Consider the following 24,227-nt stretch of genomic DNA (forward strand, 5'->3'; position numbering starts at 1 on the left):
AATCTGATAGATATGGTCATTATCTATGAATCTGCGTTTTTAGTTTTCTCGTATCCTCAATATTGTGGATACAATAGATTTTCGTCCTCTGTGGGGGCGGAAGGGGGTGGGGCGAAATTGTGAGATATACCTTTTATAGTGAGATCTAACAGAAGTGCGGATACCAAATTTTGTTACTCTAGCTTTAATAGTCTCTGAGATTTGTGGATGACCAAGATTTTCGTTAGCTAAACCGACCATGAAACCTGTGTGTTAGAGAGAGAGACAGAGCGAGAAAGAATGAAATTGTTTTCTTGATTCTGGCTATAATAAAATTTTTATAAAAATGGTTCCCCACTTTAATTTTTGATTTAAATATTTGGCAAGACTGAAACCTTTCCAAATATAAACAATTGGCATTCATACTTTTAGAAAAATTCGAGCTATTCCATAACAAACTAGCACGACACCGATGTATTTATTTTTTGGGCCAGTAGTGTATATACCATATATATTTACATTTTAAAATTTTAATTTTATTTCGCTAGACTGGCTATTTTGCCTATTGTGACTATTAGCAAGCTATATGATTTACTGTCGTGTCGGTTTGCTTAATGTCTACATTCAGAAAAATAATGAGTCTAGAAGGGACTGAGCAGAGTCACGGTCATGATCGTATTTGCCTCGCTTACAAACACAAGTGTCAGAAAGAACGACACAGTAATATTCAGAGAAAAATTTTAATTTGTCTGTATTCAATATCGCTTTCAATATCCTTATAACAAATCAACACGAAGATAATATCATCTTTTTCGTCACGAATAACGTATAATAAAATATCTTTTAATTTATGTAAATTTTGGCCAATGTAAGAGTAAAAAAAAACGAGGGGGAACGTTGTGAGTTGCTGCGGACACCGCAACTCTAAGGTTATACCCGATACTAAGTCAGTATGGCTCTCCTCCGGCAGACGCCGCTAATATTTAACGACACGACAAAGAGTGCGTGCGAGAGAGACAGAAAATCAGTCTGAGCGTGACGTCGGGCGCTGCGTAGCCACTGCAAATTGATTTGTTCCTTTTGGCTAAAAAAATGGTCTGATCTGATCCAGATTCAGCAATCTAATAGATATGGTCATTATCTATGATTCTGCGTTTTTAGTTTTCTCAAATCTGCAATATTGTGGATGCAACAGATTTTCGTCCTTTGTGGGGGCGGATGGGGGTGGGGCGAAATTCTGAGATATACGTTTTATAGTGACATCTTAAAGGAGTGTGTGCACCAAATTTGGTTACTCTAGCCTTAATAGTCTCTGAGATTTGTGGTTGCCTCAGATTTTCGTCCTTTGCGGGGGCGGAAGGGGGTGTGGCGAAATTTGGACAGGAAACGGTCAAGGTCCGATATCACAGGAGTGTGGATACCAAATTTGGTTGCTCTGGCTTTTATAGGTTCTGAGATCCTTGAACTCATATTTTGCAATTGGCAAAACCGACCATGAAACCTGTGTGTTAGAGTGAGACAGAGCGAGAAAGAGTGAAATTGTTTTCGTGATTCTGGCTGTAATAATTATACGATCTGGTTCAGATTTTGCACTCTAGAAGATATAGTCATCTTCTACGATTCTGCGTTTTTAGTTTTCTCGTATCGTCGAAATTGTGGATGCCACAGATTTTCGCTCTTTGTGGGGGCGGAAGTGGGCGGGGCAAAGTTTTGAAATATTTTTGGAGCAGTGACATATCACAGAAGTCTGGATCCAAAACATCGTTGCTCTAGCTCTTATAGTCTTTGAGCATTAGGCGCTGAAGGGGACGGACAGACGGACAGACGGACAGACGGACAGACGGACGGACGGACAGACAGACAGGGCTCAATCGACTCGGCTATTGATGCTGATCAAGAATATATATACTTTATAGGGTCGGAAACGATTCCTTCTGGACGTTACACACATCCACTTTTACCACAAATCTAATATACCCCAATACTCATTTTGAGTATCGGGTATAAAAACCAGAACATATGTTCACACATGTTTGTATATAAACCCAAAATGTTCCATTTGTGTAGCCATTTATTTTGTATAAACAATTATTTGTCTATTTTACCATTCCCAACGTCCAAAAGACTCCTTTTGTATTGTTCTTCAGTGACCATAACGCCCCCCATGTCCACAAAACGTGTATGCATTCCAGCAGCAATAAATCGCTTGGTAGCTGGCATATCTAAGCGAGGAGCTTCGAGTGAGGTATTTAATTCCTTGCTTCTAGCCAGGATTTCCTTTGCGCGACCCAAATCATGTATTATACCATGCTGAAACCATAAATTCAATATCTTAAGTTATTAAATATACGTACTAAATATTATAACTTTACCTTAGACACATCTGAGCCCTGTAACTTTAAATACATCCAATATAATGTGGTGGTTAAGTATACCAAATAACTGTCCAATTCGATTTGTTCGTCTAAGTTCATATGTGGCGATCTGTGCGCTGAGAGAGCTTTTTTCAGGTCAGTCTCTAAAGCATCCAGGCTTAAATCAAAGCTTTCAACAGCTCCTTGAATTTTATTGTCTTTTTGTAGCTTTTCCTCCAGATGAAAGCCACGTCCCGCTTTTTTTATATTGTAATCTTTTGTTTTCGACATTTAAATCCTATGTAGTAAACTTCTATCTACAATATTAAAAGTAAACATTTTATAATTAGTCTATGACTAAAGTAGTTTTCAAAAATGCAGTAATACAACAAGCGGGAACATTGTGAGACGCGACAAGGGCCGCGGCTCTCCTTTTATTCTTAGTTATTTCATTGTTTCTCATTTGGGATCTGAGAAAGATAGCTTTATATATGGTTACACAAAAAACTATTGCATTTTGGCACTCTCCGCTTCCAATTTGTAAGCAATACAGTATGAATTTGATTCCCGCACAATGGTCCGCCGAGAAAAAACAGTGGAGAGAGTTTGCGAGAGTCCCGCAAAATGCTCGCAAACTAGCTTGTGTACGAGCGTATGGCTATGCGTCGCAAAACTCTCGCAAACGAGCTCGCAAGCGAGTCAAAAAAAAAAGCTGCAAGCCTTCATGTGCCTTCAGTCCGGCAATGCTCCTTCGGCTCTCTGTTCACGTCTCGACAGATTAGTGGTCGAGAAGTCATTCGTGTTTTTCTTTTTCTACATGTGTCCAGCATTAGAAACAAGTTTAAATAAAGCCTGCGTTCCTTGCGCTGGCATTTCAATTATTTTCGTCGAATTGTGCAGTACTAAGTTAAAAATCTCTACAATCTCTTACGAATTTAATAGAAACTTCTACCAATAGGTAAGTACGTTATTAATAAAAGAAATAAAATGTCTTACAAAAGAAAAAGCCGAACATATATCGGAGAGGCTCGACATGTGCAAAGAGCTACTGGAGATTTTGAGGTTAAATTGAATATTTCGGAACCCGAACTCCAACAAAATGCATTACTTTGCGATAGTAATAAATTTCCATTTACTGAACATTCCAGTTGAACTGACTTAATCGGTTAACTATGGCAGGCAATGCCTTGGTTAATATTTAAAAACTCTTTAACAGATTTCCTTACGAAATTTAATTATTTATCTTCGAATATAAGTTTAAATATTAATGTAGACGGTCTTCCGCTATGTAAAAGTTCTAGAATGCAAGCATGTCTCATTTTGATTAACGTCAATGGCACAAAGCCAGTTTTGGTAGCTGGAATATTTGCAGGTAATTTCTTTATTTGCAAGAATTTGTCTACGAGTAAGGAGAATTGATAAAGGAAGGGATGATGTTTCAAAATATGTGTTTCCGAATATCTATGAGAGCAATCATATGCGATGCGCCAGCCCGCGCTTTTATATTGGCTGTGAAATATCGTTCGGGTTTTTATTCCTGCAACTAATGCATTCAGAAAGGGGAAACTTTCCGTTTTCTTTGAAACGGGACTCCATAGCTTCCCTTAATAATAAACTTATGACTCTTAAAAAGTTTTTATCTAGGGAATTCAATAGAGAAGTTAGATCTCTAGATAATCTCGACCGATTTAAAGCCACTGAGTTTCGAACGTTTTTATTATATACTGGACCAATAGCATTAAAAGGCATTTTAGATACCGGCTTGTATAATCATTTTTTACTGCTAAGCTTAGCGATAAGACTTCTTCTACGCAAAGAATATTGTGTCACGCAAAATTCTCCTGCATCCAGCTTGCTGGATAATTTTGTAAGTCAAGTTCCGTCTTTCTATATGAACGCAATGCTCACTTTTAATTTTGATTGCTTAACACATTTAAGCAAACAAACCATTCAATATGGTTCTCTACAGACCATAAGCTCATATACGTTCGAAAACTTTCTGGGCCATCTTAAAAATATGGTGATAAATTCGAACTACTCATTGGAGAAATTTAACTGTACATTGTTGAACTCTAAACATTAAACATGAAATAAAAAATAAAATTTGTCATAGCCAATTAGTAGTTGGTCTAGAAGCATACTTTACTTCTCCCATAAACTCTACCTATGTGGGCATTTTCTATTCAAAAGTACTATATTTCGACTCGACCACATCGCAACATGATATAGAAAAATATCAGAAAAAAAATTTCATTTTGAAGATTGTGGAAATCACATTTACTTTCCTTTAATTGAATAATTTTAGATTTTTAAAAGTGGCTTACCAATACGATTTTAATTTTGAGGAAATGGTAGCGGAAAATACTCAAATAACAGGTAACATTTTGAGTGACTTTCCTTCGGCTTTACCTTGCGCTTTCGTTTTAATATATTTTCAGACATATCTAATACGGCTCCAAATAATCGGTCCAATAATTATGGTAATGCATTGAAACATTTTCATGCTCAATAGACTTATTTGAAATAAGGGGGCGGAACTTATTTCGTTGCGTAGTGAAGTCGCATCAATAAAAGCTCGAGAGTGCGGAGAGCCTAACATGGTAAAATTGACAGTGCCACGTTCACCACTGGCCAGTCTAGAGGCAAGGCTTTTAAGAATTTGAAGATTATCTTAAAGAAGAGCACGCTTTCAAGAACTTGGTAAGGAATTGTTTACATTTTTTGAGTAAATATAAGCGATGATGTGGCGAAGTTTTTCTCCTGGCGTGGGACAGACTCCAAAAAGCATTTAAACAGAAGCTTGCGCTCGACGATCACGATTTTGACCACACAACACAAAAATATTTTCAGTATGCTCAAGAGCGGAAGGCCAGATTAAATAATACATACATATATCTTCAATATTCAATATTAATATATTAAATTCATGTCATATTAAAAATTAAAAATATTTTTTATTACGGAACAAAATAGGAACGGGCCTTTTACGATATCATTTATGAGCCTTTTGCGATATCGTTTGCGAGCCTTTTGCGAGTCGTTTTTGATATAAAATAATATCAAAACGAGGGGGAACGTTGTGAGTTGCTGCGACACGACAAAGAGTGCGTGCGAGAGAGACAGAAAATCAGTCTGACCGTGACGTCGGGCGCTGCGTATCCACTGCAAATTGATTTGTTCCTGTTGGCTATAAAAATGATCTGATCTGATCCAGATTCAGCAATCTGATAGATATGGTCATTATCTATGAATCTGCGTTTTTAGTTTTCTCGTATCCTCAATATTGTGGATACAATAGATTTTCGTCCTCTGTGGGGGCGGAAGGGGGTGGGGCGAAATTTTGAGATATACGTTTTATAGTGAGATCTAACAGAAGTGCGGATACCAAATTTTGTTACTCTTGCTTTAATAGTCTCTGAGATTTGTGGATGACCAAGATTTTCGTTGGCTAAACCGACCTTGAAACCTGTGTGTTAGAGAGAGACATGATTCTGGCTATAATAAAATTTTTATAAAAATGGTTCCCCACTTTAACTTTTGATTTAAATATTTGGCAAGACTGAAACCTTTCCAAATATAAACAATTGGCATTCATACTTTTAGAAAAATTCGAGCTATTCCATAAAAAAATAGCACGACACCGATGTACTTATTTTTTGGGCCAGAGGTGTATATACCATATATATTTACATTTTAAAATTTTAATTTTATTTCGCTAGACTGGCTATTTTGCCTATTGTGACTATTAGCAAGCTATATGATTTACTGTCGTGTCGGTTTACTTAATGTCTACATTCAGAAAAATAATGAGTCTAGAAGGGACTGAGCAGAGTCACGGTCATGATCGTATTTGCACTGCTTACAGACACAAGTGTCAGAAAGAACGACACAGTAATATTCAGAGAAAAATTTTAATTTGTCTGTATTCAATATCGCTTTCAATATCCTTATAACAAATCAACACGAAAATAATATCATCATTTTCGTCACGAATAACGTATAATAAAGTAACTTTTAATTTATGTAAATTTTGGCCAATGTAAGAGTAAAAAAAAAAACCAGAACATATGTTCACACATGTTCGTATATAAACCCAAAATGTTCCATTTGTGCAGCCATTTATTTTGTATAAACAATTATTTGTCTATTTTACTATTGTCAACGTCCAAAAGACTCCTTTTGTATTGTTCTTCAGTGACCATAACGCCCCCCATGTCCACAAAACGTGTATGCATTCCAGCAGCAATAAATCGCTTGGTAGCTGGCATATCTAAGCGAGGAGCTTCGAGTGAGGTATTTAATTCCTTGCTTCTAGCCAGGATTTCCTTTGCGCGACCCAAATCATGTATTATACCATGCTGAAACCATAAATTCAATATCTTAAGTTATTAAATATACGTACTAAATATTATAACTTTACCTTAGACACATCTGAGCCCTGTAACTTTAAATACATCCAATATAATGTGGTGGTTAAGTATACCAAATAACTGTCCAATTCGATTTGTTCGTCTAAGGTCATATGTGGCGATCTGTGCGCTGAGAGAGCTATTTTCAGGTCAGTCTCTAAAGCATCCAGGCTTAAATCAAAGCTTTCAACAGCTCCTTGAATTTTATTGTCTTTTTGTAGCTTTTCCTCCAGATGAAAGCCACGTCCCGCTTTTTTTATATTGTAATCTTTTGTTTTCGACATTTAAATCCTATGTAGTAAACTTCTATCTACAATATTAAAAGTAAACATTTTATAATTAGTCTATGACTAAAGTAGTTTTCAAAAATGCAGTAATACAACAAGCGGGAACATTGTGAGACGCGACAAGGGCCGCGGCTCTCCTTTTATTCTTAGTTATTTCATTGTTTCTCATTTGGGATCTGAGAAAGATTGCTTTATATATGGTTACACAAAAAACTATTGCATTTTGGCACTTTCCGCTTCCAATTTGTAAGCAATACAGTATGAATTTGATTCCCGCACAATGGTCCGCCGAGAAAAAACAGTGGAGCGCAGTATATTTTTAAGCACATCAGATCCGTTTTCCTGTGATGACACAACATTGATTTTTTATACCAGATACTTTAAGAGTATATGGATATATAAGATTAGTGGTGGATGCGTGTAACACCAAAAACGAAGCGTTTCCGGCCTCATAAAGAATAAATATTTTTGATCATCATCAATAGCCAGGAAAAGAATCCAAAAACGAAGATTTGAACATTATATTTGAACGATGATATGCACTGACTGCATCTTTGAAGTGGCTATGCAGTTACTGCACCATTAAGTGGCCCGTGTGACACCAGTAGAAGGCTGTTACGCGCGGATCCCAGGCAAAGTGCAGTTCTCCTCTCCTCCCGCCCAAACGACCGAGGGGCGCTGCCCCTGTTAGACTAATATGAGAGCAAAATTAGTACTTAACTTACTAAGAGAACTACTCAGAAAACAAACAAACGTGCCTTTTGCGAGAGTCCCGCAAAATGCTCGCAAACTAGCTTGTGTACGAGCGTATGGCTATGCGTCGCAAAACTCTCGCAAACGAGCTCGCAAGCGAGTCAAAAATAAAAGCAGCAAGCCTTCATGTGCCTTCAGTCCGGCAATGCTCCTTAGATTAGTGGTCGAGAAGTCATTCGTATTTTTCTTTTTCTACATGTTTCCAGCATTAGAAACAAGTTCAAATAAAGCCTGGGTTCCTTGCGCTGGCATTTCAATTATTTTCGTCGAATTGTGCAGTACTAAGTTAAAAATCTCTACAATCTCTTACGAATTTAATAGAAACTTCTACCATAGGTAAGTACGTTATTAATAAAAGAAATAAAATGTCTTACAAAAGAAAAAGCCGAACATATATCGGAGAGGCTCGACATGTGCAAAGAGCTACTGGCGATTTTGAGGTTAAATTGAATATTTCGGAACCCGAACTCCAACAAAATGCATTACTTTGCGATAGTAATAAATTTCCATTTACTGAACATTCCAGTTGAACTGACTTAATCGGTTAACTCGGTGGCTGTCTGCAAATAATGTCAGCACTATGGCAGGCAATGCCTTGGTTAATATTTAAAAACTCTTTAACAGATTTCCTTACGAAATTTAATTATTTATCTTCGAATATAAGTTTAAATATTAATGTAGACGGTCTTCCGCTATGTAAAAGTTCTAGAATGCAAGCATGTCTCATTTTGATTAACGTCAATGGCACAAAGCCAGTTTTGGTAGCTGGAATATTTGCAGGTAATTTCTTTATTTGCAAGAATTTGTCTACGAGTAAGGAGAATTGATAAAGGAAGGGATGATGTTTCAAAATATGTGTTTCCGAATATCTATGAGAGCAATCATATGCGATGCGCCAGCCCGCGCTTTTATATTGGCTGTGAAATATCGTTCGGGTTTTTATTCCTGCAACTAATGCATTCAGAAAGGGGAAACTTTCCGTTTTCTTTGAAACGGGACTCCATAGCTTCCCTTAATAATAAACTTATGACTCTTAAAAAGTTTTTATCTAGGGAATTCAATAGAGAAGTTAGATCTCTAGATAATCTCGACCGATTTAAAGCCACTGAGTTTCGAACGTTTTTATTATATACTGGACCAATAGCATTAAAAGGCATTTTAGATACCGGCTTGTATAATCATTTTTTACTGCTAAGCTTAGCGATAAGACTTCTTCTACGCAAAGAATATTGTGTCACGCAAAATTCTCCTGCATCCAGCTTGCTGGATAATTTTGTAAGTCAAGTTCCGTCTTTCTATATGAACGCAATGCTCACTTTTAATTTTGATTGCTTAACACATTTAAGCAAACAAACCATTCAATATGGTTCTCTACAGACCATAAGCTCATATACGTTCGAAAACTTTCTGGGCCATCTTAAAAATATGGTGATAAATTCGAACTACTCATTGGAGAAATTTAACTGTACATTGTTGAACTCTAAACATTAAACATGAAATAAAAAATAAAATTTGTCATAGCCAACTAGTAGTTGGTCTAGAAGCATACTTTACTTCTCCCATAAACTCTACCTATGTGGGCATTTTCTATTCAAAAGTACTATATTTCGACTCGACATGATATAGAAAAATATCAGAAAAAACATTTCATTTTGAAGATTGTGGAAATCACATTTACTTTCCTTTAATTGAATAATTTTAGATTTTTAAAAGTGGCTTACCAATACGATTTTAATTTTGAGGAAATGGTAGCGGAAAATACTCAAATAACAGGTAACATTTTGAGTGACTTTCCTTCGGCTTTACCTTGCGCTTTCGTTTTAATATATTTTCAGACATATCTAATACGGCTCCAAATAATCGGTCCAATAATTATGGTAATGCATTGAAACATTTTCATGCTCAATAGACTTATTTAAAATAAGGGGGCGGAACTTATTTCGTTGCGTAGTGAAGTCGCATCAATAAAAGCTCGAGAGTGCGGAGAGCCCAACATGGTAAAATTGACAGTGCCACGTTCACCACTGGCCAGTCTAGAGGCTAGGCTTTTAAGAATTTGAAGATTATCTTAAAGAAGAGCACGCTTTCAAGAACTTGGTAAGGAATTGTTTACATTTTTTGAGTAAATATAAGCGATGATGTGGCGAAGTTTTTCTCCTGGCGTGGGACAGACTCCAAAAAGCATTTAAACAGAAGCTTGCGCTCGACGATCACGATTTTGACCACACAACACAAAAATATTTTCAGTATGCTCAAGAGCGGAAGGCCAGATTAAATAATACATACATATATCTTCAATATTCAATATTAATATATTAAATTCATGTCATATTAAAAATTAAAAATATTTTTTATTACGGAACAAAATAGGAACGGGCCTTTTACGATATCATTTATGAGCCTTTTGCGATATCGTTTGCGAGCCTTTTGCGAGTCGTTTTTGATATAAAATAATATCAAAACGAGGGGGAACGTTGTGAGTTGCTGCGACGACAAAGAGTGCGTGCGAGAGAGACAGAAAATCAGTCTGACCGTGACGTCGGGCGCTGCGTATCCACTGCAAATTGATTTGCTCCTGTTGGCTATAAAAATGATCTGATCTGATCCAGATTCAGCAATCTGATAGATATGGTCATTATCTATGAATCTGCGTTTTTAGTTTTCTCGTATCCTCAATATTGTGGATACAATAGATTTTCGTCCTCTGTGGGGGCGGAAGGGGGTGGGGCGAAATTTTGAGATATACGTTTTATAGTGAGATCTAACAGAAGTGCGGATACCAAATTTTGTTACTCTTGCTTTAATAGTCTCTGAGATTTGTGGATGACCAAGATTTTCGTTGGCTAAACCGACCATGAAACCTGTGTGTTAGAGAGAGACAGAGCGAGAAAGAATGAAATTGTTTTCTTGATTCTGGCTATAATAAAATTTTTATAAAAATGGTTCCCCACTTTAATTTTTGATTTAAATATTTGGCAAGACTGAAACCTTTCCAAATATAAACAATTGGCATTCATACTTTTAGAAAAATTCGAGCTATTCCATAAAAAAATAGCACGACACCGATGTACTTATTTTTTGGGCCAGAGGTGTATATACCATATATATTTACATTTTAAAATTTTAATTTTATTTCGCTAGACTGGCTATTTTGCCTATTGTGACTATTAGCAAGCTATATGATTTACTGTCGTGTCGGTTTACTTAATGTCTACATTCAGAAAAATAATGAGTCTAGAAGGGACTGAGCAGAGTCACGGTCATGATCGTATTTGCACTGCTTACAGACACAAGTGTCAGAAAGAACGACACAGTAATATTCAGAGAAAAATTTTAATTTGTCTGTATTCAATATCGCTTTCAATATCCTTATAACAAATCAACACGAAAATAATATCATCATTTTCGTCACGAATAACGTATAATAAAGTAACTTTTAATTTATGTAAATTTTGGCCAATGTAAGAGTAAAAAAAAAAACCAGAACATATGTTCACACATGTTCGTATATAAACCCAAAATGTTCCATTTGTGCAGCCATTTATTTTGTATAAACAATTATTTGTCTATTTTACTATTGTCAACGTCCAAAAGACTCCTTTTGTATTGTTCTTCAGTGACCATAACGCCCCCCATGTCCACAAAACGTGTATGCATTCCAGCAGCAATAAATCGCTTGGTAGCTGGCATATCTAAGCGAGGAGCTTCGAGTGAGGTATTTAATTCCTTGCTTCTAGCCAGGATTTCCTTTGCGCGACCCAAATCATGTATTATACCATGCTGAAACCATAAATTCAATATCTTAAGTTATTAAATATACGTACTAAATATTATAACTTTACCTTAGACACATCTGAGCCCTGTAACTTTAAATACATCCAATATAATGTGGTGGTTAAGTATACCAAATAACTGTCCAATTCGATTTGTTCGTCTAAGGTCATATGTGGCGATCTGTGCGCTGAGAGAGCTATTTTCAGGTCAGTCTCTAAAGCATCCAGGCTTAAATCAAAGCTTTCAACAGCTCCTTGAATTTTATTGTCTTTTTGTAGCTTTTCCTCCAGATGAAAGCCACGTCCCGCTTTTTTTATATTGTAATCTTTTGTTTTCGACATTTAAATCCTATGTAGTAAACTTCTATCTACAATATTAAAAGTAAACATTTTATAATTAGTCTATGACTAAAGTAGTTTTCAAAAATGCAGTAATACAACAAGCGGGAACATTGTGAGACGCGACAAGGGCCGCGGCTCTCCTTTTATTCTTAGTTATTTCATTGTTTCTCATTTGGGATCTGAGAAAGATAGCTTTATATATGGTTACACAAAAAACTATTGCATTTTGGCACTCTCCGCTTCCAATTTGTAAGCAATACAGTATGAATTTGATTCCCGCACAATGGTCCGCCGAGAAAAAACAGTGGAGCGCAGTATATTTTTAAGCACATCAGATCCGTTTTCCTGTGATGACACAACATTGATTTTTTATACCAGATACTTTAAGAGTATATGGATATATAAGATTAGTGGTGGATGCGTGTAACACCAAAAACGAAGCGTTTCCGGCCTCATAAAGAATAAATATTTTTGATCATCATCAATAGCCAGGAAAAGAATCCAAAAACAAAGATTTGAACATTATATTTGAACGATGATATGCACTGACTGCATCTTTGAAGTGGCTATGCAGTTACTGCACCATTAAGTGGCCCGTGTGACACCAGTAGAAGGCTGTTACGCGCGGATCCCAGGCAAAGTGCAGTTCTCCTCTCCTCCCGCCCAAACGACCGAGGGGCGCTGCCCCTGTTAGACTAATATGAGAGCAAAATTAGTACTTAACTTACTAAGAGAACTACTCAGCAAACAAACAAACGTGCCTTTTGCGAGAGTCCCGCAAAATGCTCGCAAACTAGCTTGTGTACGAGCGTATGGCTATGCGTCGCAAAACTCTCGCAAACGAGCTCGCAAGCGAGTCAAAAATAAAAGCAGCAAGCCTTCATGTGCCTTCAGTCCGGCAATGCTCCTTAGATTAGTGGTCGAGAAGTCATTCGTATTTTTCTTTTTCTACATGTTTCCAGCATTAGAAACAAGTTCAAATAAAGCCTGCGTTCCTTGCGCTGGCATTTCAATTATTTTCGTCGAATTGTGCAGTACTAAGTTAAAAATCTCTACAATCTCTTACGAATTTAATAGAAACTTCTACCATAGGTAAGTACGTTATTAATAAAAGAAATAAAATGTCTTACAAAAGAAAAAGCCGAACATATATCGGAGAGGCTCGACATGTGCAAAGAGCTACTGGCGATTTTGAGGTTAAATTGAATATTTCGGAACCCGAACTCCAACAAAATGCATTACTTTGCGATAGTAATAAATTTCCATTTACTGAACATTCCAGTTGAACTGACTTAATCGGTTAACTAGGTGGCTGTCTGCAAATAATGTCAGCACTATGGCAGGCAATGCCTTGGTTAATATTTAAAAACTCTTTAACAGATTTCCTTACGAAATTTAATTATTTATCTTCGAATATAAGTTTAAATATTAATGTAGACGGTCTTCCGCTATGTAAAAGTTCTAGAATGCAAGCATGTCTCATTTTGATTAACGTCAATGGCACAAAGCCAGTTTTGGTAGCTGGAATATTTGCAGGTAATTTCTTTATTTGCAAGAATTTGTCTACGAGTAAGGAGAATTGATAAAGGAAGGGATGATGTTTCAAAATATGTGTTTCCGAATATCTATGAGAGCAATCATATGCGATGCGCCAGCCCGCGCTTTTATATTGGCTGTGAAATATCGTTCGGGTTTTTATTCCTGCAACTAATGCATTCAGAAAGGGGAAACTTTCTGTAACCGTCAAAGTTTCAAGAAATCAATTAACCTACCCCGAACCAATGATAGCTTCCGAAATCGTATTCAACCTGAAAACCACAACATCCAAGGCAAACATGTTCTTGATAATATGCCAATGAATATGGTAAATCAGTTTCCCTTAGACTACATGCACGTAGTTTGTCTTTACGTCATAAAAACGGTCCTAGGGACTTTAGTAAGAGCAAAACGTCATACATTTTCTTTGAAACGGGACTCCATAGCTTCCCTTAATAATAAACTTATGACTCTTAAAAAGTTTTTATCTAGGGAATTCAATAGAGAAGTTAGATCTCTAGATAATCTCGACCGATTTAAAGCCACTGAGTTTCGAACGTTTTTATTATATACTGGACCAATAGCATTAAAAGGCATTTTAGATACCGGCTTGTATAATCATTTTTTACTGCTAAGCTTAGCGATAAGACTTCTTCTACGCAAAGAATATTGTGTCACGCAAAATTCTCCTGCATCCAGCTTGCTGGATAATTTTGTAAGTCAAGTTCCGTCTTTCTATATGAACGCAATGCTCACTTTTAATTTTGATTGCTTAACACATTTAAGCAAACAAACCATTCAATATGGTTCTCTACAGACCATAAGCTCATATACGTTCGAAAACTTTCTGGGCCATCTTAAAAATATGGTGATAAATTCGAACTACTCATTGGAGAAATTTAACTGTACATTGTTGAACTCTAAACATTAAACATGAAATAAAAAATAAAATTTGTCATAGCCAACTAGTAGTTGGTCTAGAAGCATAGTTTACTTCTCCCATAAACTCTACCTATGTGGGCATTTTCTATTCAAAAGTACTATATTTCGACTCGACCACATCGCAACATGATATAGAAAAATATCAGAAAAAACATTTCATTTTGAAGATTGTGGAAATCACATTTACTTTCCTTTAATTGAATAATTTTAGATTTTTAAAAGTGGCTTACCAATACGATTTTAATTTTGAGGAAATGGTAGCGGAAAATACTCAAATAACAGGTAACATTTTGAGTGACTTTCCTTCGGCTTTACCTTGCGCTTTCGTTTTAATATATTTTCAGACATATCTAATACGGCTCCAAATAATCGGTCCAATAATTATGGTAATGCATTGAAACATTTTCATGCTCAATAGACTTATTTGAAATAAGGGGGCGGAACTTATTTCGTTGCGTAGTGAAGTCGCATCAATAAAAGCTCGAGAGTGCGGAGAGCCCAACATGGTAAAATTGACAGTGCCACGTTCACCACTGGCCAGTCTAGAGGGCTTTTAAGAATTTGAAGATTATCTTAAAGAAGAGCACGCTTTCAAGAACTTGGTAAGGAATTGTTTACATTTTTTGAGTAAATATAAGCGATGATGTGGCGAAGTTTTTCTCCTGGCGTGGGACAGACTCCAAAAAGCATTTAAACAGAAGCTTGCGCTCGACGATCACGATTTTGACCACACAACACAAAAATATTTTCAGTATGCTCAAGAGCGGAAGGCCAGATTAAATAATACATACATATATCTTCAATATTCAATATTAATATATTAAATTCATGTCATATTAAAAATTAAAAATATTTTTTATTACGGAACAAAATAGGAACGGGCCTTTTACGATATCATTTATGAGCCTTTTGCGATATCGTTTACGAGCCTTTTGCGAGTCGTTTTTGATATAAAATAATATCAAAACGAGGGGGAACGTTGTGAGTTGCTGCGACACGACAAAGAGTGCGTGCGAGAGAGACAGAAAATCAGTCAAACCGTGACGTCGGGCGCTGCGTATCCACTGCAAATTGATTTGTTCCTGTTGGCTATAAAAATGATCTGATCTGATCCAGATTCAGCAATCTGATAGATATGGTCATTATCTATGAATCTGCGTTTTTAGTTTTCTCGTATCCTCAATATTGTGGATACAATAGATTTTCGTCCTCTGTGGGGGCGGAAGGGGGTGGGGCGAAATTTTGAGATATACGTTTTATAGTGAGATCTAACAGAAGTGCGGATACCAAATTTTGTTACTCTTGCTTTAATAGTCTCTGAGATTTGTGGATGACCAAGATTTTCGTTGGCTAAACCGACCATGAAACCTGTGTGTTAGAGAGAGACAGAGCGAGAAAGAATGAAATTGTTTTCTTGATTCTGGCTATAATAAAATTTTTATAAAAATGGTTCCCCACTTTAATTTTTGATTTAAATATTTGGCAAGACTGAAACCTTTCCAAATATAAACAATTGGCATTCATACTTTTAGAAAAATTCGAGCTATTCCATAAAAAAATAGCACGACACCGATGTACTTATTTTTTGGGCCAGAGGTGTATATACCATATATATTTACATTTTAAAATTTTAATTTTATTTCGCTAGACTGGCTATTTTGCCTATTGTGACTATTAGCAAGCTATATGATTTACTGTCGTGTCGGTTTACTTAATGTCTACATTCAGAAAAATAATGAGTCTAGAAGGGACTGAGCAGAGTCACGGTCATGATCGTATTTGCACTGCTTACAGACACAAGTGTCAGAAAGAACGACACAGTAATATTCAGAGAAAAATTTTAATTTGTCTGTATTCAATATCGCTTTCAATATCCTTATAACAAATCAACACGAAAATAATATCATCATTTTCGTCACGAATAACGTATAATAAAGTAACTTTTAATTTATGTAAATTTTGGCCAATGTAAGAGTAAACGAGGGGGAACGTTGTGAGTTGCTGCGGACACCGCAACTCTACAGTTATACCCGATACTAAGTCAGTATGGCTCTCCTCCGGCAGACGCCGCTAATATTAAACGACACGACAAAGAATGCGTGCGAGAGAGACAGAAAATCAGTCTGAGCGTGACGTCGGGCGCTGCGTAGCCACTGCAAATTGATTTGTTCCTTTTGGCTACAAAAATTATCTGATCTGATCCAGATTCAGCAATCTGATAGATACGGTCATTATCTATGATTCTGCGTTTTTAGTTTTCTTAAATCTGCAATATTGTGGATGCAACAGATTTTCGTCCTTTGTGGGGGCGGAAAGGGGTGGGGCGAAATTTTGAGATATACGTTTTATAGTGAGATCTAACAGGAGTGCGGATACTAAATTTGGTTACTCTAGCCTTAATAGTCTCTGAGATTTGTGAATATCCCCAGATTTGCATCCTTTGCGGTGGCGGAAGGGGGTGTGGCGAAATTTTGAAACAAACTCGTCTCGGTCCGATATATTAGGAGTGTGGATACCAAATTTGGTTGCTCTAGCTTTTATAGTCTGAGATCTAGGCGCTAATGTTTTACTCTTAGCAAAGCCGCCTATGCTACGTGTGTGTTAGAGAGAGACAGGGCGAGAAAAAATGAAATTGTTTTCTTGATGCTGGCTATAATAACAATACGATCCAATTCAGATTCCGCAGTCTAAAAGATATCGTCATTCTCTACGATTCTGCGTTTTTGGTTTTCTCGTATCTTTAAAATTGTGGATGCCACAGATTTTCGCCCTTTGTGGGGGCGGAAGTGGGCGGGGCAAAGTTTTGAAATATTTTTGTAGCAGTGACATATCACATATCTTATAGTCTTTGAGCATTAGGCGCTGAAGGGGACGGACAGACGGACGGACGGACAGACGGACAGACAGACATGGCTCAATCGACTCGGCTATTGATGCTGATCAAGAATATATATACTTTATGGGGTCGGAAACGATTCCTTCTGGACGTTACACACATCCACTTTTACCACAAATCTAATATACCCCAATACTCATTTTGAGTATCGGGTATAAAAAAAAACCAGAACATATGTTCACACATGTTTGTATATAAACCCAAAATGTTCCATTTGTGCAGCCATTTATTTTGTATAAACAATTATTTGTCTATTTTACTATTCCCAACGTCCAAAAGACTCCTTTTGTATTGTTCTTCAGTGACCATAACGCCCCCCATGTCCACAAAACGTGTATGCATTCCAGCAGCAATAAATCGCTTGGTAGCTGGCATATCTAAGCGAGGAGCTTCGAGTGAGGTATTTAATTCCTTGCTTCTAGCCAGGATTTCCTTTGCGCGACCCAAATCATGTATTATACCATGCTGAAACCATAAATTCAATATCTTAAGTTATTAAATATACGTACTAAATATTATAACTTTACCTTAGACACATCTGAGCCCTGTAACTTTAAATACATCCAATATAATGTGGTGGTTAAGTATACCAAATAACTGTCCAATTCGATTTGTTCGTCTAAGGTCATATGTGGCGATCTGTGCGCTGAGAGAGCTATTTTCAGGTCAGTCTCTAAAGCATCCAGGCTTAAATCAAAGCTTTCAACAGCTCCTTGAATTTTATTGTCTTTTTGTAGTTTTTCCTCCAGATGAAAGCCACGTCCCGCTTTTTTTATATTGTAATCTTTTGTTTTCGACATTTAAATCCTATGTAGTAAACTTCTATCTACAATATTAAAAGTAAACATTTTATAATTAGTCTATGACTAAAGTAGTTTTCAAAAATGCAGTAATACAACAAGCGGGAACATTATGAGACGCGACAAGGGCCGCGGCTCTCCTTTTATTCTTAGTTATTTCATTGTTTCTCATTTGGGATCTGAGAAAGATAGCTTTATATATGGTTAAACAAAAAACTATTGCATTTTGGCACTCTCCGCTTCCAATTTGTAAGCAATACAGTATGAATTTGATTCCCGCACAATGGTCCGCCGAGAAAAAACAGTGGAGCGCAGTATATTTTTAAGCACATCAGATCCGTTATCCTGTGATGACACAACATTGATTTTTTATACCAGATACTTTAAGAGTCTATGGATATATAAGATTAGTGGTGGATGCGTGTAACACCAAAAACGAAGCGTTTCCGGCCTCATAAAGAATAAATATTTTTGATCATCATCAATAGCCAGGAAAAGAATCCAAAAACGAAGATTTGAACATTATATTTGAACGATGATATGCACTGACTGCATCTTTGAAGTGGCTATGCAGTTACTGCACCATTAAGTGGCCCGTGTGACACCAGTAGAAGGCTGTTACGCGCGGATCCCAGGCAAAGTGCAGTTCTCCTCTCCTCCCGCCCAAACGACCGAGGGGCGCTGCCCCTGTTAGACTAATATGAGAGCAAAATTAGTACTTAACTTACTAAGAGAACTACTCAGAAAACAAACAAACGTGCCTTTTGCGAGAGTCCCGCAAAATGCTCGCAAACTAGCTTGTGTACGAGCGTATGGCTATGCGTCGCAAAACTCTCGCAAACGAGCTCGCAAGCGAGTCAAAAATAAAAGCAGCAAGCCTTCATGTGCCTTCAGTCCGGCAATGCTCCTTAGATTAGTTGTCGAGAAGTCATTCGTATTTTTCTTTTTCTACATGTTTCCAGCATTAGAAACAAGTTCAAATAAAGCCTGCGTTCCTTGCGCTGGCATTTCAATTATTTTCGTCGAATTGTGCAGTACTAAGTTAAAAATCTCTACAATCTCTTACGAATTTAATAGAAACTTCTACCATAGGTAAGTACGTTATTAATAAAAGAAATAAAATGTCTTACAAAAGAAAAAGCCGAACATATATCGGAGAGGCTCGACATGTGCAAAGAGCTACTGGCGATTTTGAGGTTAAATTGAATATTTCGGAACCCGAACTCCAACAAAATGCATTACTTTGCGATAGTAATAAATTTCCATTTACTGAACATTCCAGTTGAACTGACTTAATCGGTTAACTAGGTGGCTGTCTGCAAATAATGTCAGCACTATGGCAGGCAATGCCTTGGTTAATATTTAAAAACTCTTTAACAGATTTCCTTACGAAATTTAATTATTTATCTTCGAATATAAGTTTAAATATTAATGTAGACGGTCTTCCGCTATGTAAAAGTTCTAGAATGCAAGCATGTCTCATTTTGATTAACGTCAATGGCACAAAGCCAGTTTTGGTAGCTGGAATATTTGCAGGTAATTTCTTTATTTGCAAGAATTTGTCTACGAGTAAGGAGAATTGATAAAGGAAGGGATGATGTTTCAAAATATGTGTTTCCGAATATCTATGAGAGCAATCATATGCGATGCGCCAGCCCGCGCTTTTATATTGGCTGTGAAATATCGTTCGGGTTTTTATTCCTGCAACTATTGCATTCAGAAAGGGGAAACTTTCTGTAACCGTCAAAGTTTCAAGAAATCAATTAACCTACCACGAACCAATGATAGCTTCCGAAATCGTATTCAACCTGAAAACCACAACATCCAAGGCAAACATGTTCTTGATACTATGCCAATGAATACGGTAAATCAGTTTCCCTTTGACTACATGCACGTAGTTTGTCTTTACGTCATAAAAACGGTCCTAGGGACTTTAGTAAGAGCAAAAGGTCATAAATTTTCTTTGAAACGGGACTCCATAGCTTCCCTTAATAATAAACTTATGTCTCTTAAAAAGTTTTTATCTAGGGAATTCAATAGAGAAGTTAGATCTCTAGATAATCTCGACCGATTTAAAGCCACTTTTTATTATATACTGGACCAATAGCATTGAAAGGCATTTTAGATACCGGCTTGTATAGTCATTTTTTACTGCTAAGCTTAGCGATAAGACTTCCTCTACGCAAAGAATATAGCCTTTTGGATATAAAAATGATCTGATCTGATCCAGATTCAGCAATCTGATAGATATGGTCATTCTCTATGATTGTGCGTTTTCTCGAATCTGCAATATTGTGGATGCAATAAATTTTCGTGCTTTGTGGGGGCGGAAGGGGCTGTGGCGAAATTTTAAGATATATGTTTTATAGTGAGATCTAACAGGAGTGCGGATACCAAATTTGGTTACTCTAGCTTTAATAGTCTCTGAGATTTGTGGATGCCCAAGATTTTCGTCCTTTGCGGGGGCGGAAGGGGATGTGGCGAAATTTTGACACAAAACGCTCTAGCTCTTATAGATTCTGAGTTCGTTGAACTCATATTTTGCAATTGGCAAAACCGACCATGAAACCTGTGTGTTAGAGTGAGACAGAGCGAGAAAGAATGAAATTGTTTTCTTGATTCTGGCTATAATAATTATACGATCTGGTTCAGATTTTGCACTCTAGAAGATATAGCCATCCTCTACGATTCTGCGTTTTTAGTTTTCTCGTATCTTTGAATTTGTGGATGCCACAGATTTTCTCCCTTTGTCGGGGCGGGGCAAAGTTTTAAATATACTTGTAGCAGTGACATATCACAGAAGTCCGGATATAAAACGTCGTTGCCCTAGCTTTTACAGTCTTTGAGCACTAGGCGCTGATAGGGACGGACAGACGGACGGACGGACAGACAGACAGGGCTCAATCGACTCGGCTATTGATGCTGATCAAGAATATATATACTTAATGGGGTCGGAAACGATTCCTTCTGGACGTTACACACATCCATTTTTACCACGAATCTAATATACCCCAATACTCATTATGAGTATCGGGTATAAAAAGGGTCCAAGGGATCAAAATATTGATGAAAAAGTATTAGCCTTAATCAACAAACATAACACGATGTCCGTTCGAGAATTGGCAAAAAAAGCGCGAGCAAGTATGAGTATGGTTCAAAGAATAAAGCAACACCATAATTTAAAGACATACAAAAAACAAAAAGTTCCGAAAAAAAAGTCTGCGACAAGTAGAAGTCGGCAAAACGGGAGTGCGAAAGCTTTATGATCGCTTGCTCAATGATGCAGTTCAATGCGTTATTGTGGACGACGAAACTTATGTCAAATTGGACTCGAAAACTTTACCCGGCCCTCAGTTTTCTACAAAAGTTAAAGGTGGAACTGTTGACGAGTCGGAGTCAACAATTCAAGTCGATAAATTTGGGGAGAAAGTGCTAATATTGCAGGCCATTTGCACCTGTGGCCTAAGAACCAGTGCTTTTTTCACAAAAGGGAAAATCAACGCCGATGTGTACATGAAGGAGTGTTTGACAAAGCATCTTATACCTTTTTATGAAAAACACGATGGGTCCAGAATATTTTGGCCAGATCTAGCGTCCGCGCACTATGCCCGCTCAACTTTAGCGCTACTTGATTCAAAACGCATAAATTTTGTGTCAAAAGAGGAGAACCCACCAAATTGCCCAGAGCTCCGGCCAATAGAGCGATTTTGGGCCTTAGTTAGAAGAAATTTAAAGAAGGATGGTAGTCTCTCCGAAAACATGCAAGATATGAAAAAAAACTGGATGCGTGCAACCCGTAGGATTACCAAAGAGTGTGTGCAGAACTTAATGAGCGGTTTTAAGCAAAAGATTCGATTAAAAATAAGAGGCTAGACATTTTTTAAATTTATGAACAAAATTTAAAGTTAATGTTTTTCTCTAAGATTAAAAAAAAAATACAAATTGAAATCGGAACAAAAACATCGAAGTTATAAAAAAACAAAGTGTGCAGTTTCTTTTCGGCACATTCCTTATATTATTGAGAGACGAAATAAAAACATATTGACAGACATTATGCAACCTTATGCTGAGGAAAACCTGCCCTTGAGATGGGTCTTTCTACAGAAAAATGACCCAAAGCACACCTCAAAGCTGGTCAAGGCTTGTTTTACGGAAAAAGATTTAAACGTCATGGCTTGGCTAAGTCAGTCTCCTGACTTAAACCCATTTGAAAACTTTTGGAGTGACTTGAAACGTCGAATTGGTAAAAATAGTTTTCGAAAAGAAAAATAATTTTTGAGAATTTGTGCAATAAACGTGGTATGAGATTCCAGTGGCGACTTGCCGCAAACTTATTGCTAGTATGCCAAGAAGAATGGCCGAAGTCATCCAAAATAAGTGTGGCTATATAGGATTCTAGCAAAGACTATACAATACAACATGTTGCATGAGGAACAAATTTTTTTTTCAATTTTCGTTTGACGCTTCATGGTACGGGTGCGGGGGCTATTACTTCAATTCTCTTTTACGCTACCATCGCCTCCGAAATGCTACTCGGCTTCGTCAATGCCTTGGTCAGCGTCGAGTCGGTGTGTCTCGAGAGAAAGAATACAAAAACAAAATATGAATCGTCTGCGTGCCGAAACCGTAGGGCAGCGTGGTCGCTGATGTCTTTGGCGCGGCACAGTGGGGACTCAGCCGAAATAGTAAAAAAAATTGTATGAGTGCTTTAGATAAATTTAATGTACGCATCTAATAGAGAAATTTCCAATCGAATTTTCAAGATAGTTTTAGTTTAGGAGATATAAGCACTCAAAGTTTAACATTTTTTCAGTGTGCAAATATTTATTGAACTCATATTCACTAACTAATTTAGCAAGCTGAGACGGCCAAAGGTCCCACTGTGCCGCTCCAAAGACATCGGCGATCCGCGACCACCGCTTCGACGGTGCTGAGGCTCGAGAGTCCAGAATTGCCGAACAGACGAAACCGATGGGCAGCGGGGTCGTGGTAGAGACGAAGTACAGGCGAAAAGGGAATTGAAACCCCGCGCGCTCCCTCGTGCCTTTTGGGTTCTAATGTTAGTACCCGCCATAGAACAGCTTTTTGGTCGCTCATGCAACATCTTGGTATTTTATAGTCTTTGATACTAGTAAAAGATTATAAATTATAAGAAAAAAGTGGACAAATTTTGATACGCTTTTAGTTTTTCGCTGTGGAGAATTGCTGTACTTATTATTTTGGCCAGCCCTTGTTTATGTTTTTAAGCTTTAATCGGTCATAAAATATATATTTGAAATGAACAATGCTTATAATAAACATTTTTATAGTCTATTGTAGGTTATAAAACTAAAAGTAAATTTGATTTTTTAATTATGTTTATTAGAAAAGTTTTATAGGACGTGAAAGAAAGCTCATAAGCGTGTACTTATAATTTTGGCCAGTAGTTTATATGAGCTAGAGCAACCAAATTTGGTATCCACACTCCTGTGATATCGGACCTTGACCGTTTTGTGTCAAAATTTCGCCCCACCCCCCTCCGCCCGCGCAAAGGGGGTGGACGACGAAACTTATGTCAAATTGGACTCGAAAACTTTACCCGGCCCTCAGTTTTCTACAAAAGTTAAAGGTGGAACTGTTGACGAGTCGGAGTCAACAATTCAAGTCGATAAATTTGGGGAGAAAGTGCTAATATTGCAGGCCATTTGCACCTGTGGCCTAAGAACCAGTGCTTTTTTCACAAAAGGGAAAATCAACGCCGATGTGTACATGAAGGAGTGTTTGACAAAGCATCTTATACCTTTTTATGAAAAACACGATGGGTCCAGAATATTTTGGCCAGATCTAGCGTCCGCGCACTATGCCCGCTCAACTTTAGCGCTACTTGATTCAAAACGCATAAATTTTGTGTCAAAAGAGGAGAACCCACCAAATTGCCCAGAGCTCCGGCCAATAGAGCGATTTTGGGCCTTAGTTAGAAGAAATTTAAAGAAGGATGGTAGTCTCTCCGAAAACATGCAAGATATGAAAAAAAACTGGATGCGTGCAACCCGTAGGATTACCAAAGAGTGTGTGCAGAACTTAATGAGCGGTTTTAAGCAAAAGATTCGATTAAAAATAAGAGGCTAGACATTTTTTAAATTTATGAACAAAATTTAAAGTTAATGTTTTTCTCTA

The 24,227-nt window shown here is 37.1% G+C and overlaps 4 protein-coding genes across 4 annotated transcripts; all 4 read right to left on the reverse strand.

The window, feature by feature from the left end:
• Positions 1-2,051: 2,051 nt before the first annotated feature.
• LOC113566178 lies at positions 2,052-2,644 on the reverse strand. Its single transcript, XM_026990566.1, has 2 exons — positions 2,352-2,644; positions 2,052-2,289 (listed from the first exon to the last, which is right to left on the reverse strand). The coding sequence occupies exons 1-2, from the start codon at positions 2,622-2,624 to the stop codon at positions 2,068-2,070; spliced, it is 495 nt and encodes a 164-aa protein (XP_026846367.1). The 5' UTR covers positions 2,625-2,644; the 3' UTR covers positions 2,052-2,067.
• A 3,772-nt stretch (positions 2,645-6,416) lies between these two features.
• On the reverse strand, positions 6,417-7,042 carry LOC113566177. Its single transcript, XM_026990565.1, has 2 exons — positions 6,754-7,042; positions 6,417-6,691 (listed from the first exon to the last, which is right to left on the reverse strand). The coding sequence occupies exons 1-2, from the start codon at positions 7,024-7,026 to the stop codon at positions 6,470-6,472; spliced, it is 495 nt and encodes a 164-aa protein (XP_026846366.1). The 5' UTR covers positions 7,027-7,042; the 3' UTR covers positions 6,417-6,469.
• Positions 7,043-11,287: 4,245 nt separating this feature from the next.
• Positions 11,288-11,913, reverse strand: LOC113566176. Its single transcript, XM_026990564.1, has 2 exons — positions 11,625-11,913; positions 11,288-11,562 (listed from the first exon to the last, which is right to left on the reverse strand). Exons 1-2 carry the CDS (start codon positions 11,895-11,897, stop codon positions 11,341-11,343), a joined length of 495 nt encoding a protein of 164 aa, XP_026846365.1. The 5' UTR covers positions 11,898-11,913; the 3' UTR covers positions 11,288-11,340.
• A 5,566-nt stretch (positions 11,914-17,479) lies between these two features.
• Positions 17,480-18,086, reverse strand: LOC113566175. Its single transcript, XM_026990563.1, has 2 exons — positions 17,799-18,086; positions 17,480-17,736 (listed from the first exon to the last, which is right to left on the reverse strand). Exons 1-2 carry the CDS (start codon positions 18,069-18,071, stop codon positions 17,515-17,517), a joined length of 495 nt encoding a protein of 164 aa, XP_026846364.1. The 5' UTR covers positions 18,072-18,086; the 3' UTR covers positions 17,480-17,514.
• Positions 18,087-24,227: the final 6,141 nt, after the last annotated feature.

The sequence above is a fragment of the Drosophila persimilis genome, unplaced genomic scaffold (genome assembly GCF_003286085.1).
Source record: "Drosophila persimilis strain 14011-0111.01,24,50 unplaced genomic scaffold, DperRS2 tig00000589-arrow-arrow-pilon, whole genome shotgun sequence".
Classification (NCBI taxonomy): Eukaryota; Metazoa; Arthropoda; class Insecta; order Diptera; family Drosophilidae; genus Drosophila; species Drosophila persimilis.

Bases quoted from the DNA above. Each gene is read 5' to 3' on its own strand.
- LOC113566178 (XM_026990566.1), bottom strand. From the start codon at position 2,624: ATGTCGAAAACAAAAGATTACAATATAAAAAAAGCGGGACGTGGCTTT. The intron at 2,290-2,351 runs GTAAAGTTATAA...TTATGGTTTCAG, and splicing joins AGGGCTCAGATGTGTCTAAG to CATGGTATAATACATGATTT.
- LOC113566177 (XM_026990565.1), bottom strand. From the start codon at position 7,026: ATGTCGAAAACAAAAGATTACAATATAAAAAAAGCGGGACGTGGCTTT. The intron at 6,692-6,753 runs GTAAAGTTATAA...TTATGGTTTCAG, and splicing joins AGGGCTCAGATGTGTCTAAG to CATGGTATAATACATGATTT.
- LOC113566176 (XM_026990564.1), bottom strand. From the start codon at position 11,897: ATGTCGAAAACAAAAGATTACAATATAAAAAAAGCGGGACGTGGCTTT. The intron at 11,563-11,624 runs GTAAAGTTATAA...TTATGGTTTCAG, and splicing joins AGGGCTCAGATGTGTCTAAG to CATGGTATAATACATGATTT.
- LOC113566175 (XM_026990563.1), bottom strand. From the start codon at position 18,071: ATGTCGAAAACAAAAGATTACAATATAAAAAAAGCGGGACGTGGCTTT. The intron at 17,737-17,798 runs GTAAAGTTATAA...TTATGGTTTCAG, and splicing joins AGGGCTCAGATGTGTCTAAG to CATGGTATAATACATGATTT.